The sequence below is a fragment of the Pinus tabuliformis genome, chromosome 2_2 (assembly GCF_031772625.1).
Source record: "Pinus tabuliformis cultivar Carrire ecotype Pingquan chromosome 2_2, CPIR1, whole genome shotgun sequence".
Lineage (NCBI taxonomy): Eukaryota > Viridiplantae > Streptophyta > Pinopsida > Pinales > Pinaceae > Pinus > Pinus tabuliformis.
Window position 1 is genome coordinate 287006657 of NC_142300.1, and position 16974 is coordinate 287023630.

Below are 16974 nucleotides of genomic sequence, written 5' to 3' on the forward strand. Positions count from 1 at the left end.
AAATGCTGTGGGTTTTGGGTCAAAGGGCTAACCTTCAGGATGGTCTCTGGAGGCGTATGCAGTGAAGAGGGGAAGTTGTGTGTTGATATGCAGAGTGTTGGTTGTCTGAGTGAGGTCAAGAATTGTGCAGGTAAGCTAAGTCAGGAGGGGGAGTTGGAGCAGAACATCGTGGGCTTTGGGTTAAGTGTCAGGAACATTCCGGAGTTGGGTGTCTGCATCATATTGGAGACTAGGTTTTCAGGTGGTTCCCTGATGAAGATCATGAGCGTGCACAGTAATTCAGCAGAGGAAAGCTCTTTGTCTGGTTCTTGGGGCCATCGTCGGCCTAGGATAGGGGGGTCGAAGGAGGTAAAAGCTTGGAAAGGTGGCAACAATAGGAATGCCTATAAGGACTGTGTGCAAGAGCATTTGGAAATTTGGGAAGGTTTGGATATTCTGCAACGGTGTATCCATTAGCAGCAAAAGGAGGCTCTGGCCATGCAGGAGCAACAGCTCCAACAGGAGCGCATCAGGAAACTGGAGGACGAGGTGGATGCGTTGAGATAGCAAATTGAGCATCTAAAGCTCAAAATTGAGGAGAACAACCAAAGGAATGAAGAAGAATTCACTGGACTTGATCTTAATAGTCCAGCACCGATGGAGGAGTAATTTGTTCTCTCACTCAATTTAAAAAATGTTTTTGTATGGCAAACTACAAGTGTAAATATTTACTATTTCAGTACTGTAGAATGTATAGCCATAGGCTACCAGTAATGGGAATATTTTGTAAGAAGCATAGGGAAACTCTCACGGAAGGGATGGGGAACAAATGAATTCTCAGATGCCCTTAGTAGGCTCGAAAATATGCTGTAAAATCTTGATTTTGAACGCGATCAAGCGCGATTTATATATATAAATATACTACTCATTCTGGTTATAAAAAAAATGTATCAATTACTAATAAATTCCCCATAATAATTTAGTATTTTTCTCTTCATAATCTCTCCTTTGAAATTAATTTTAGGATTAGTTGGTCAGCTCTTTCTTATTTCTTATCCTTCCATCCCATATTTATTTCCCTTCATCCTTGCTCTTCTCTGTGGATTTGTTCTAACAATGAGTCTTGTTATAGACTTGAAACGTCGACACAAAAATGGTTATTGTGGATCATATTCTAAATTCTCAAGATACTCAACACAAAGAAGTGGTCAGTGACTGAATAGTTCCCCATGTTCACCGTCAGAGAGGGAACATACCAGGTGCACTGCATGGTCCTATCCCCTGGCACAAGGATTGAGAAGCCCTCAAAAGTCTCCATGGGAATGCCCCTCCTCTGTACCATTTGTGCATCAATAAAGTTGTGGGTAGCCCCACTATCCACCAATACTAAGACACGTTTCCCCTGCATTGTGCATCTGATCCTCAAGGTCAAATATCTAGGAACCCCTCACAATGAAGCAAGCACTCCCCCAGCAGGTGCGAAAGGTGCTCCCTCAAGTGGTGGTGGTGGAGGTGGTCCTCCTGTTGCATGTGGTTCACTGACACCTCCATCTGCCTCCTGCTCCACATCATCCTCATGGTCGTTGTCAAAGAAGACCTCAATATAATGGGCCTTGCCCATGGTGCATTTGTGGCCTGGAGCCTTGTTACCGCTCAAACTAGCAACAGTCCTAGGAGGGGTTCCTATAGAGAAACTACTATGTCAAGGGGTAACAATGGAGCAATAGCCCACTGTCACCTCAACTAAAGCTCCCTGCTCTTTACAGACTTTCACTGATGGGAGGAGACTCAGTATAAGAGGAATCACAAGGATGAATAGATCAATGAATGGGTGGAGAGTGATTCCTAGAGCCTATTCACAAGAGAGACTCAATTAAATGGTTTACTTGCTTAAGAAGCAAGGTGATGGGCTCTCTAGGAAGGGCTAAGAGGATACTTAAGCCTAGGTTTGGAGAATATCCCTTGACAAGAGGTGTCCCAGACCTAAGAATCCTTAAGGAGAAGTGGCTTTCATGTGATCCTTGTTGAATTTGAGTTATCAAGTTGCGGGACCATAAAGAACCCGAGTGGACCCAAACTAGGTCAAGGGTGTGGAGTTGATCAACAAAAGAGGGGCTTGACGTGGTTAAGGAGGAGAATAGGATCAAAGAATTAATTTTCTTTTGAAATTTGAATGCAACGATCCAAATGAGGGCACTAACCCAAATCAACCTAGGGAGAGAAATGATCCTTGAGCTAGGGCTTGCGATATCTCGGGATTCCACTGTTGGATTGTGCTCAAATTTGGAGGACCCCTTGAGAAGACCCCAACGTAGTTGTGGACCAATTTTCAAGGTGTTTGGAAGGCTACAAAAGTTTTGTCTTGATGCCCTAAGTGACCCTCTAGGGTTAGGCATAGAATTGGGAAAAGAGAAGAAAAGAAAGATAAATTTGACCACCAAGGGGTTGTGAGGATCAATGTCTTGTTTTTTGGGCTTAATGGAGTCACGATACACATAGATCGAGAATTCTCGTGAGCTGAGGAGCCCTAATTGACCTTCGCTAGCCTTTCTAAGTGCAACAACTAGGTTATTAGGGATTTATACTTCAAATTTGCAAAAGAGATGAAGTTTCGAGGTCTTTCAACCTAGGAGGCGCCTCTAGGAACATTCACCCAATCCCTCGAGAGCAACACATGTTTTAAATCATTTATTCATAGGTTTCTAGAAGAATTTTGCATTATTATAACCCATACAAGAATAATGACAACAATATCATGCAATAAACAAGTAAAATAACAAGTATAACATTAAAATTTCACTTACATGAGAGAGAGAGTATATCCATTCATCAACTTTGCATTAGAAAGAAGCTCCAAAGACAATAGCGAAAATCCAAACATCATAGTGTGTCAAGAATCTCAAAAAAATTTACCTAGCAGCAAGTGTGAAAATCTCTCTAGAGATACTAATCCAATCCAAGTGATGATGAGAGAATTGAATCATCCTCTCATCTATTTGTACAACTCAAAAGGGGATTTGATTTGCCTAATTGGCCTAATTTAACCCCAAATAATAAAATAATACACAATAATGACATGACATGGTGACAAGCCCACCAAGATAGCTCAATAATACAAAGAAAAGCCTCTCAAGAAGGAAAAATAGTGAACATTATGAGTCGTTGGCCCATTGAGGAGGCCTAGTGGAGTCCAAAGTGTGCCAATCAAGAGAATAGGCTCCAATCATAGTGAGCAAGGGGTTGGCCCCATGATATCCAAGCAAGTCACATGTGGTGTCCCCAAGTGGGTGTGGGGGCACAACGACATCCTCATGTGTCTCCAAGTGGAACAATAATGCCTGTAAACCATCTATAAGGGCTAGGATGATGACATAAGCCCTCCCTTTGTCTCCTATGGTTAAACACATCCTTATCTGGACCCTGGAACCTCTGCCAAGTGTGTGGTACAAGTGTGAAGCCAGTTGGGCATGGTGATCTAGGTGCATCATCCTCGTCCAAAGGTGGAACACGAGCAATCACTGAATGGTGTTGGGGATCCATGAAGTGCTCTCTACTATGGTGGAGACCCATGGATCTCTACGCTCACCCTACAAGTGCCACTATGACCCTCTGGAGGGCTCAAATCTCATATAGTGAGACCAAACCCCAAATGGAGACCCCCCTGCAATCCTGTGTAAGATCCAATGTGTCTCCTTGCCTTCCAGTACAGCAAATCATTAGAGTAATTGAGTAAAAGAGATTACAAATCATGGAAAACAAGTAGAACTTCATAATGGCATGCCCTTCCATAGTGGTCTTTGGCATGTATAAGTGTCTCCAAGCTCAATAAAAGGTTTAACCAAGGACTCTATTAGGTGGTTTCAGCCTTTAAAGGGGGTGACATGTCCATGGTATATCCATCAAGTGGTGGTGGCATGTGATATAATGATGGGATGGAGTGGGGATCAAGGGAAGGCTCTAAGCCACATGCTATGGTACAAGGGTAGCTATAACAAGGGAAGCCCACACTTGAGTATATGAGTGTAGGGGGGAGAAATTGTGGTACGAGTTACCCTGGCCTTTGTTTTACCACCCTTCTTCATATGCCTTTTTCCTTTAAATGTTTTTTCTTCATAATTGCTCAGGGCTGCAGGGGATGAAAGTATGATGTGTAGAGTATAGTAGTCGATACCCCCTTAAGGTGGGGTGGTTCATCGCCCACTAGGGGTTGGGACAATCATGGGTTCCTTATTGATGGAGGGGGATCATATAGGGCCCATAGGAACCAGGGTGATGGCCATAGATAAGGGGTAGAGCTGATGTTTGGCTTTTGCCCACATGTTAAATTTGTATGTCTCGGCCATCTTTTGCATTTTATGGTACATTTTCCTAATGAGAGCGGCCAAATTATGTTTTTTCATTTTGTTTTAGCTGCATTAACCTCCGGGGCATCATTTCAAGCCCGATCCAAGGTGTGGACAAGGGGAAGGGGAGGTTAACTCCTTGTGGACCTAGTGGACAAATGTGGACCTAAATGGGAATAATGATGAATGGGGTTGTCATGAGCGGAAGGGGAGTGATGTATATGGTATTGGGAAGCAGGACCACGCAACCAAAATCAGGGTTTCCCATGTAGTGCTAACCCTAAAGCTTAGTAGCCAATAAAGGAAATCCCACCGGACTAGGATACAAGGTTAGGCATCAAATTAGGTAGAGGAGACAAGAGTACAGACCTAGTCCACTCTTTCCGTCGAATCCCCCCACTAATCCATGCCCACAAGTGTCCATGATAAATAAACAAAAATACCCAACTACATAATGAAAAGCCATACCTTTGGGTTTGGAAGACCCACCTTCAAACATACGATCATAACAAATGGGCAAGGGACCACATAGCTAGCTCAAGTGGCGGAGAAAATAGCACATCGAGCTATCTGGTGACTGCAAGGGGCTGTTGGCTGCCAACTGAGGACCATCTAGGAAAAACAAAATCTCCATTGGATATCACCCACAAAGTGGTGGGTAACAAGCCCAAGGCTCCTGGCAGGTGAAGCATAGCTTTCTCCTCCAAAGTTCCCTCCTAGCCTCCTCATCCAACCTCCCATGTGTTGGTGCCTCACGTTGTGGTGGAGGCCTAGAGTCTCTACCCCATTGTTGGAATATGAGTCTAGTGGGTACCTGTGCTCTGGTCTTGGGAAGCGCATCTTGCAAATCCATGGCTCTTCCTACTATATCCTGCAAAGTGGTGGGCCTGTTGGATCTCACCAAGCCCCTCAGTGGCTTTGCTAACCCCTTCACGAACAAGAAAACACTCCTTGCCTCCGATAAATCTAGCATAATCATTGATATCCTCAGAAACTCAGAGATATATGTCTCGGCACTACCGGTCTGCTTGAGATGTGTCAGCGCTCTGAAGTGCTCCTCAAGGTCTCTCCTCTCAAAATGCTCCAACACCCTCTGTGTGAACTCCTCATAGGTAGTAACACCTACATGCCCCAAAGTAGCCAATCCATGGAACCACCAATCATGAGCCTCTCCCTCCAAGTGCAAAGTGGAAATCTTGATTGCCTCCATCTTTGTCATTTGGTTAAGCTGGAAATAGACATCCAGCTTCTCAACCCACACCCTGATTGAGCTCTTAGAAGAATCGTCAAAAGTTGGAAGGAATAATCTTCCCACCGTGCACTGCAAATCAACGCCATGTGCATAAGCTCCCCCACTCGGCCCCTTGTTCTTGTTGTTATTCTTGAGCTGGCATAAATCTTTGAAGGTGATGGCATCTCTAAAATCAACCCCATATGACTGGTACTCCAAGAAGTAGTCTCCCATGGGCATATCCCCCTACCTGTGCTGCCCTCTAGTACCAGATGCTAGAAATGTAGGGATAGTCGACCTAGGTGGTGCATTATAGATGTGGGCCGTATTGTGTGGGTTTATGGCCTGATGGTTCAAGTGTCCTTGGTGGTGTAAGGTACCTGAACCCTCTCCCAAATGGATGTCTCCTTGGCTACCCTTACCTCTATTATTACTGCTATTTTGTTGTCTCAACTCATCAATACCCTTGGCCAAATCATTGATAGCCTTCAAGAGGCTATGGGCAAAGTCCTCTTTCCTATCTCTGTCATTAGGATTATCCTCCATGTCTGGTTTCTCAACCTCCTACTCAAGGGTTTCTGGGTCAGAGGTAATTTGTAGCTCTCTTTCCCTGCTTCTATACCTCTGCCTCCTATAAGCGATATTCTGCTTGTCCTCTGGTATTATAGAATGAAGGGTTTCCCACAGGCTGAGCCAAGATTATGGCTCTGATACGACTGTAATATTCTGACTATGAAAATATAATGATAAACCACAACATGCATGCCATGCAACTCAAAATAAACCCAAACTGAAGTACAAAAGATAGCAGAATATGAGTTGAGCCATTTTATTAACAAAATATGAGAGTACAATGGATAAAATGAGGAACCTAGGCTTGCTACTGCAAGCTGGTCAAAAACCCAAGTGTAGAATGGCTGCCAAAGTGCAAGTACAAGCTCCCTCTAAATGCATGTGTTGGCCCAATAAATCTGCTATTGTTGGCTGAGTAAAAATGGTTGTGCAATGCTCCAAACTGCTCCAAAATAGTTGAAACTCCAGCAAACCCCCTATCTCAACCTGCTCCACCAAACCCAGAAAGGATTTGGCCACCCGAATGGACTCCCGAAAACCCACAAAATGGTGCGAGTTCCCAAAGAGACTAGTTGCACGCACTTCATGGAATAATGCTAGAAAGCCCTCCAAAATGCTAGCAAAATCCAGCCAAACACTCCTCTGGATGCCTCTACAAAATCCCAACTCAAATCAGCCCCAAATGCTTATCCTCCTAGATCCCACAAACTGCCCACGAAATGCTTTTGTGCAACGTCCTGGAAATGTGCCAAAATCACTGCAAAATCCCCACTGAAATAAGCCTAGCTAGTACCCCAAATCTCCAGCAAATAATGATCCAAATCTCTCCCTAGAAGCCTGGCAAAAGATTTTCTTGTTGATTTGGGATAGCATCAAATGTGCTTTAGCCATGAAAATTGGTGGAGAGGGTAAAGCACATGAAATCTCCAAGACCCAGAAATGGTTTGGACAGATTGTACCCGGTTTGGGAGATATTAAAATAATTAATATTTTTAATGGAGTTCCTAAGTCTAAACTTAGGAAAAATAAAATATTAATGGGTATTAATATAAAACTGGGTTAGAAGGTTCCAAAAGTCATGGATCAAGCCAAATCTAATCTTAGCCGTTGATTAGAGATTTAATCTCAGTCATTGAAGGACGTACGAGAAAAGTATAAGAGAAGGCTTGAGGGTCAGTTGGAAGAGGCACCAGAGTGATCAGTCATTCAATTTGCTAGAGCGGGGTTGCTAAGCAAAGTCGAATCAGTGATCAACAGCAAGGGCCAATGAGTACTGGGCAGAGAGGCAGAGACAGTGCCAAGAGACCAACACAAAATCAGAAAGCGGGAAGCAGCAGCCAGAGCAGGGCATGCAGAGCCCAGCAGAGACAGCACAGAGGCCAGAGGGACTGCATCATCCACGTAGAGGACAAAGGGAGTGACACAAAAGATCCCAGAGGCTGCACAGTGCCTCCAAGGGCTGACGCAAAGGGGTCTGGGGCTGACGCAGAGGCCAAAAGGGCCAACGTAGAGCTTCAGAGATGCTGGTGAGGGTTTTGTGGGACATGTTTTCTAAATACCTGTTTCTGAATAGAGAGGTATTGCTGCCGTGTATTTTTCTCTGTCAGGTGAGCTGGTTAGCCACCCAGTTGTAGTCAAGAAAATATTGCATAATAATATACCCTCAAAATAGCTGCACCGGTTTCCCGCATTTGGTTTTTCCAGGGACACTTGTCCAAAAATAACGGTGTCACTTGTGTTTTTGTATTCTTTCAGCTGTTGATCTCTAGATGTTGTGACTGTATTGTGTTTTTTTCGGTATTTAACTATTTTAAATAACTTGTTCGAATTTAAAGAAGTAGAAGAAATAAACCAGCAGAATACAAATTAATTTTCTAACGAATAGACTTCGAAAATTCAACATTGCTCCACAACTAGCTCCCCCAAGAAGTATGAATTCCCACCTACTGTGCCCACTCTATTGAGGAAACTCCACGAAAACACCTGAAAAAACCTCCCTAAACAGCTCTCCAATGTAGTGTAGATGACCTCCTATGGCTGGCACTCGAATTCCACTGAATGTAGAGTGACATTTTTGCATGGTAACCTCATGTGCTAAGCAGCACTATGTAGTCTTGGCTAAACAGCCCAAGAGAACAATAAAGACAATGTAAGATGATCAAACGTACCAAATGGAGGCTCTCTCCTCATACTTATACTTGTTGGTCCCACCTTCCTTCTGTCTCCTCCAATTCGCTTTGCCTCCCACAAATGCATACTAGCTTAAGGGGTGCGAATTCCCCTTTGGATGGCCCCCACTTCCCACTAGCATTTTAATCTTTCCCTTTTTCTAATGTTTGGCTATGCTTTCTCCCACAAAATGAAGTGATTCTCGCTTTTCCACCCACTTATCCTAAGTTGAACCAAAAATTAATATTACTTAGACAAAATTGCAAAATTGGTGTAGTAGCTGCTATGTGAATTTAAGTAAAGGGGGCATCACAAGCATTCAAAGAGCATTTTTAAAGCTCCAAGGAGCATTCTAGGAGTGACCTAAGAGCATTCTAGTAGTGCTGCTCCCTAAACGCTCCCCACAAAAATAGGGAGCACTCTTAAATAGCTGGGCACACACCCCAAAATTTGCTCCTAGGAGGGAGCATTCCAAAATTGTGCTCCTGAGGGCACTTCTAGAATGCTCCCTCTCAAAGTGCACTTTGGGAGTGAAGTGCATGTGGGGTTGGGGGAGGAATGTGGGGTTGTTTGGGGGGGGTTCCTCTCTGCAGCCTTGATTCAAACATGCCCAGAAAAAGCTTTAAAAAACCCCATTAACTTCATTTATACCATCTTGAAATTCTTCCAGTGCTTACACATTAATGAAACAAATGCATCTTGATACCAAGAACAGGTTGTATACTAGATTGAGCCAATGTAATGATTGAAGAATATGATATGGCCACAAAGAAGTTGAAAGGAAAAATCAAGAATGACAGGGCTGTATCGACATGAATTTCAGATGGTTTCTTGGGGAATCACAATAAAATCTGACACTCTTTCATGCATATTTATTTACCACTCCCTTGAGAAACCAAACCAGAGCGAAAACAGGGAATTTCGGCATCATCAACAAGCAGTCCAGATTGTTCTTAGGGGAAACCACAAATAAAGTTTAGCAAACAGAAGTCAACCCTATTTCCAGCATGTTCCCTTCTCCCGCTATGGAAACCAGACATAGAAACTAAATTTGGGAATTTTAACAACAGATACAGTAAACATTGAGATGCCTCAATGATGGCTTCTTATGTCAAATGCAGCAATACAGAGATAACATGCAGGTTTTATGATCAATTCTGAACAGGGATAATCCTACTGCGTGCCACGTAAACAATACAATGTGTCTTGTACATGCAGTGGTTACTAATACAACTATTAACTCCATTAAAGCATCACATACAAGACAAACAACCATAAAGGAATGATAGCATCCATCAATGGGGCTCTGTCAACTCAGCAGTAAAAAAATATATGGAGGTCCAACTCTCACTTCAACCAACATTAGAACAGATAAAGCATTGCCTAGACTGATTTGAAGAATAAATTGGAGACTATGTGCCTTTAAGGATTGAACTCTAAAATACCGTATCATTAACTTGTAGTTTGAAGATACACAGGAGATACCTTGGACCAAAAAAAGGTTTTAACCGTACCTTTTTTAAAAAGAAATTCATTTGTCTCTTTCTACCTGAGAGTATACCTACTGCTAAGAAGAAAATACTTATTTGGAACTCTTCCACTTGATGTTCCTAATAAACTAACTTACTCTACCTCAACTTTAATGCATGTCAAATATAATTAGATTTCGCTAAGCACAAGCAAGAAGGTAAAATGGAAAGAGAGTGAAGGTTATGAAACCCCACAATACAAACACATCAGCTGCTTAACTTACAGCAAATGACAAACATGAAGCTGTAGTAGCTAGCGATAGACCTTTCCTGGTGAGCTGCAGTGGACCCAACTTCATAAGAACATATGAATAAGCCCCCGGAGCTGGTGGTAGGTTTGGCAGATGCAGCATATGTGCTGGCGGTGTACGCGTCTGAACTAGGGGTGGAACTCCATCTGTACTCAAGGCTAACATGACAAATAAAATGCCTGAAAGTAGAGACATTCGGGTAAGTTGATCCTGTCATAAGAAGAGGTGATTGTCAGGAATCTTCATATATAGGTGGTTAAATGCTCAAATTGAAGAACAAGTTATGCAAATGCCCAAGTATATCTAATCTAAAATATCCTCGCAGTTTAAATGAGTTATCAATATGAATAAACATCATGAAAAAGAGTAACAATTAGTGTTAAGAATATGACTTGAATCATGAAAGCCCAAAACAATTATACTTGATCACTGTTTAATCTTTATATCAGAGCATTGCATAATAGTTGTGGCCCTCTGACATACCTTGCAATAGACACAGAATGCCATGGACATTCATAAACGATGGCACAAGGTTGCACAGTCCAAGAGGACAGAAAAACATAAATAATAACTGTAAAGATACAAGAGATTTTATATGCAGTCAAGAAGAATGTCATATTTATAGTACATAAAAGACATGACTATCCTAAAATACATGACTCTATATAATAATTATTGATATAAATAGTATAAATTATGAATATTACATGCCCTCTCATCTCAGGAGACTTTGTCATTGAAGCACAAGGAAAAAAGATAAAAAGATCACCATAGCTTGGAGCCATATTCATGCATTGTAAAAGCATCAGTCCATCCAAGGTTGGTTTTCCTCAGAAATATATGTTGATAACATTTTTTAATGACATTTCTTTTTTTATTGGTCCAAGTAGGTCTTCAGGAAGAATCACATATAAGTGTTGTCTTTGTACAAAATAATGTGAATGTTGACAAGTCGACTGATTACAGTGACTACTTCATAATAAGGATGACAATAGGGTTTTATTGAAAATTTATTTTTCTTGATTTCAACTTTAGGGCTCCACTGGTTAAATTTAAGCCCTGTACTAATATCTCCGTCAAATACTTATATTGATTTATCAAGTGATAAAATTCTTAAGTAGTGAAAAAATCATTTTTAAATTCAACCAAGTCTGTAGACATTTCTTTATTAACAAACTGCTTTTGAATTTTGAAATTGATATTTCCTTCCAGCTTAGTTGTTTGACTTTGGTAAGCAAGGTTTGCTTGTGGTTTTTCAAATGGGAAATTTACTTATCTTTTCTTAACAAAACTTTGTCAAAATTTTGCAACTTTTTTCTTTTGATCTTACTCCTATTGCAATTTCCAATTGCTTTGAATCACAATATCTGGCTGAGGGTGCCATAGTTTTAATACTCGGATCAGTTCGACTCAAAACCAATTTAACGAGTTAAAAGCCGATAGGAGACCGAGTCAACTCATCCTTCAGCTCAGCTTAGCAAAACCAATTCAAACCGCTACAAACCAACATGAAGTTTGAAGTTTAAACCTTTCACCTGAAGCACTATGTTAAATTGGCAACTAGGGCCAAACTTAATGTGGGTCATCTTATTCATGGCTAATAATATTTTTATTAGATTCCTCTCGTCGAAAGGTGTAGGATTGATCTAAAGATCATCCGATTCCGATAAGTATTTATGGAGATATGAATTTATTTTGATTATGGAATTATTATCAAGCCGACCTACAACTCATGTAGGCTCAGAAGCCCAACAGTCGCATCTATTCAAACATCAACGTTGTGTATAGATACAAGAGGACTTTTCCTCATTTGCACTCACTCATCTCATCACATCTCTCTCTTTCTACTGCACAGAAAAGAGTCTCTTCTCTACTGCGCAAAAAAGGGTCTCTCTCTCACACATGTGAAGCCGGAAGTTGCTGAAACTGAAGCTGCAACTGCAGATCCAAAATTTGACCAGCGTGGACCATCAAACCTCCTCTTCTGATCTAAAATGTAGGTTCATCTGAACCTCCTTTGAACGCTGCAACTTTTGGTGGTGGAATCAAGTCGATCCGCAGGACGGTTTGCGAGATATCGACTGCCCTAGTTTGAAGGAAGCTGCTGAAACTGAAGCTGCAACTGCAGATCCAAAGTTTGACCAGCGTGGACCATCAAGCCTCCTCTTCTGAACTACGTTGTAGGTTCATTTGAACTTCCTCTGAAGGCTGCAACTTTTGGTGGTGGAATCAAGTCGATCCGATAGATGGTTTGCGAGATATTGACTGCCCTAGTTTGAAGGAAGCTGCTGAAACTGAAACTGAAGCTGCAACTGCAGATCCAAAGTTTGACCAGCGTGGACCATCAAACCTCCTCTTCTAATCTGTGTTGTAGGTTCATCTGAACCTCCTCTGAAGGCTGCAACTTTTGGTGGTGGAATCAAGCCGATCCGACGGTCGGTTTGTGAGATATCAACTGCCCTAGTTTTGATGATGAAGCAGCTAATGTTGATGCTGCTGATCTAGAGTTTGCTACTGCTGATATAAATCAGATTTATTGTACTATTTCTCTCTACTGAATTACTGAAGATAAAAGAAGATTTGATCAAAGGGTTTCCCCACACATTGTGGGGTTTGTCCCTGGCTAGTCGCCACATCTTGTGTCCCTTGTCTTGGCTTGTTTTATGTCGATCGTTTAATGTTCTATCTGCACTTTACTTTATGTACATGTGATTACTAATCTATGGAATATAATAAGAAAAAGAAGTAAATTGTTATAAGCATAGAACATACCATAACTTAACATGGAATCAGAGCTGAGGTGAAGACAAAGCCCAAGCAAGAGCAAGAGAAATCACCGAAGAGAAGATTGGCAAGGCTATCCTAAAAGAACTATGGGGTCCTCAACACTCTTTCCTGCTGAAGACAAGCTCCGTGAGAAAGCTGACTATCACGGATGGAAGATGTCTATCGATCTAACCCTAGAAGATCAAGGAGTGTTGGACCATGTAAGAGGCAATATTGTTGAGCCTCCATCAAATGCATCCGTTGTTGCCTGGGACAAATAGAAAAATGGAGAAGTCAAAACAAAGAAGATCATCCGGGACTCTATCGACAAGCACTTGGTGGCCTACATCTCTGAACTAGACACCTCCAAGGAAATCTACGATAGACTAGTGAGTATATTTAAAGTTATGATGCAAATCAAGTTTTGTTTCTTAGAAATAAACTGAGGGAAATCAAGAAGGGTAAAGATGAGAGTATGCAAGCATACTTCTTAAGAATCACCGAGATCAAGAACGATCTCCTATCTATTGGGGAGACTATTACAGACAGAGAAATGGCACTCACGACTCTTGGAGGATTACCATCCGAATGGTACGTGTTCAAGACTACTCTTTTGAACAATAATATAATTCCTAGTTTCGAGGAATTAATGGCTAGATGCATTCAAGAAGAAACAAGGGTAGAAGAGCAAGAAATACCCATGCCTAAAGGTCCTCCTGCTGCCTTTTCTTCTCATGCTAAGAAAAGAAATAATTCCGGGACTAAATCAAAAGGAAAGGCTGGACCTAAGGGTGGAAGAAAAGGACGATGTTACATCTGCGATAAAGCAAGTCACTATGCAAGGGAGTGCCCTGATAGAAAGGACTCACACCGGGACGATGATCAAAATCCCTCTGATGGCAATCAAAGGAATGACAAATTCAATAGCAAAGGTAAGAGGAGAGCTAGGAATCAAGGAAGAGGACAACCATTCAAGAAGGCTAGAAATTCCAGGATGTATTAAATGCACCTGACCTCAAAAAGAACCTGGTGTCCATCTCGACAATGGAAGACAAAGGCTACAAGGTAACTTTCAGCGATGGCAAGGTACGTATATGGAAAATTAATGTTAAAGATGCCTTTACGCTTGGGTTTCGTGTTGATTCATTATATCAGGTCGATGGAAGTCTGCTAGGTGTCATGTCTTATGACACATCCCTTCAGTCCGAACTTTGGCATCAAAGTTTTGCCCCCCTTCATTATAAAGCTCTATTCAGTGTAAGACAAATGGTGACAGGGATGCCTGAATTCCGAGTAGAGAAAGAAGGTGTATGTCCAGGATGTGCCGAAGGAAAGCTCAAAAGGGGACCATTCCCCTCCAGCCAAAGCAAGACCTCCGATATATTACAGTTGGTTCACTCAAGCATATCTGAGGCTGGCATTAAGAGGGAGACTACTACACCACGTACTCCTGAGCAGAATGGTGTGGCGGAAAGGAAGAACCATACAATTGTGGAAGCTGTCTCTATGGGTAGATGATGTAACAATTCCTGATGTGGAGGAACCCATGGATCCTATTTATCCACCTGAGCCTTCCTCTTCTAGGAAGAGGCCTTCATGGCTTAGGGGGATACTTGATGATGCTAAAGGACATGCTGCACCCCGAGGAACCTTCTGTGAAAGTAAGAAACCTAACAGGTATCAAGGATACCTGACCATCATGAGCACGATCATACAAAATGAGCCTTCATCATTCTCAGATGTCGTCAAGCATAAAGTATGGAAGGATGCTATGACCAAAGAATATGAGTCTATTATGGAGAATGATGTCTGGGAAGTAGTTCCCAGACCCCAGGACAAGACAATTGTTACTTCAAAATGGCTTTACAAGATAAAGCTGCAGCAGATGGAAGTACGGAATAGTATAAGGCTCGTTTTGTTGCTCGTGGTTTCTCCCAGAAGGAAGGTATAGACTATGATGTGATATTTTCACTTGTTGCTAGATATACGACCATCCGCTTGATCATAGCCCTTGTGGCTTCACAAGGATGGAACCTACACCAGATGGATGTCAAGACCGCGTTCTTGCACGGTTCGATCAAAGAAAAGGCTTATGTGCAACAACTTGAAGGATTTGAGATTTATGATTGAAAATCTCATATATGCAGGTTGAAGAAGCCTCTCTATGGGCTGAAGCAAGCACCCCGAGCATGGTATGAGAGGATCGATAGCTACTTGATGAAGCTGGGATTCACTAGGAGTGAAGCCAATCCTAAACTTTACCTTAAGGTTGAAGATGACAATCCTCTCATACTAGTGTTGTATGTGGATGACCTCTTTCTAACAGGTGCATACCCTCTCATTCACAAATGTAAGAGGGAGTTGGCTTCTAAACTTGAAATGAAGAACCAAGGACTTGAAGTGTGGCAGAAGCCAAGGGAAATTTTCCTATCTCAAGGAAAATATGTGGTGAAGATTCTGAAAAGATTTGGTATGATGGACTGCAAGCCTGTGACTACCTCGAGGATCTTAAGTTTCAGAAGTTATATGGTAGTGATGTCAGACTAGATTTGGGAAATGCCTCTGAGTTTCAAAAACTCATTCGCGTTGATGTTCTTGGTGAACCTTCGTCCGAACATATGTTTTGCAGTTAGCATTGTGAGCTCATATTTGGTTGAGCCTCACTAGATTGGCGCCAAGAATCTTCTGAGATGTCTTCAGACACAATCTCTCATGGATTGAGATACACTGCCGAAAATATGAAACTGCATGATTATTCGAATGTTGATTAGGCAGGTAGTGTGAAGGATCACTAGAGCACTTTTAGTGTTGTTTCTCTTTGGATTCTGTTTCGATATAATGAATGAGCAAGAAGCAGAAGTCGGTTTCCATAAGCACCGCCAAGACCAGATACATATCTACGAGTATGATCTCGTATGACGCTGCCTGGTTGGGGAAGCTCTTCAGTGAGTTGTTTGAACACATACCACTGTGATTCTCTGTAACAACCAGAGGTGGGATTCGATTATTGAGGAATCCCGTATTCATCGATTGCTCCAGCAGATAGACATCATTTGGGATATGGTAAGTCGATGAGCAAGAAGGCTCCGCCGCATTAAGATGATGTACAGGTCGATACACCTTGTCAAAGCCCCGAGGAAAGATCTAATCTGTGATTTTCCCAAACGACTTGGAGTCGTCAAGGAAACCTTGTACAAGGGTCCTGCATGTTGCATACATTGAGCTCTGGGAGCTCTGAGGGCTTGCGATTCTTACTGGAGCAACATACGACCATAGGGTGACTCACCCTCCCCTGGTGGTGCGCACTGGAACAAGAAGATTCGCTCTCTTGTGGGACAAGATGATTCGCTCTCTTGTGGAACAGGATGATTCGCTCTCCTGTGTGGCAGGATTGATGTGTTCTCCTGTGAGGCCTGGATTGATGTGCTCTCCATGGCGATTGTAGCAGGATTGATGTGTTCTCCTGCGAGGCCTGGATTGATGTGTTCTCCATGGCAATTGTAGCAGGATTGATGTGTTCTCCTGCGAGGCCTGGATTGATCTGTTCTCCATGGCAATTGTAGCAGGATTTATGTGTTCTCCTGTGAGGTCTGGATGGATGTGTTCTCCATGGCGATTGTAGCAGGATTGATGTGTTCTCCTGTGAGGACAGGATTGATTAGTTCTCCTGTCGAGGCATCCTACCCATGCAGTCTGGGACTCATGGGAAGTACCTCTCATCTAATCAATGAGAAGGGAAATGAAGTTAGGGGCCATCGTAGTATCAATGGACGCATCGTTGTATCTACGGTACTCCCTACGCTAGGATGACCTCCATTGATCTGGGATCAATGATACTAGTCTGGGACCAGTGGTAGGAGTGGTACATTCTATGACACTGACTTCGGGTCAGTTGAGACTGGTCTGGGACCAGTGGTACGCACTCTGAGACTGACTTTGAGTTAGTGGAGGATGTCACTGGTCTAGGACCAGTGGTAGGAGTTGTACATACTATGACACTGACTTCGGGTCGGTTGAGACTGGTCTGGGACCAGTGGTACATACTCTGAGGCTGACTTTAAGTCAGTATGATACATCCTCGATCATTTCTTCTTCATAATTCGGACAAAAGCAGAGCAGAGCAGAACAGAGCA

General features: G+C 42.4%; 1 protein-coding gene across 2 annotated transcripts in view; it reads right to left on the bottom strand.

Moving 5' to 3' along the window:
• The window catches only part of ABCI12 (cobalt ion transmembrane transporter), a 182661-nt gene that overhangs the window by 40549 nt on the left and 125138 nt on the right, over positions 1 to 16974 (bottom strand). For both annotated transcript variants that reach the window (XM_089404601.1, XM_089404600.1), the window contains exon 3: positions 10049 to 10285. In XM_089404601.1, the coding sequence (XP_089260727.1) occupies positions 10049 to 10285 (237 nt within the window). The remainder of the gene's footprint in view (positions 1 to 10048; positions 10286 to 16974) is intronic.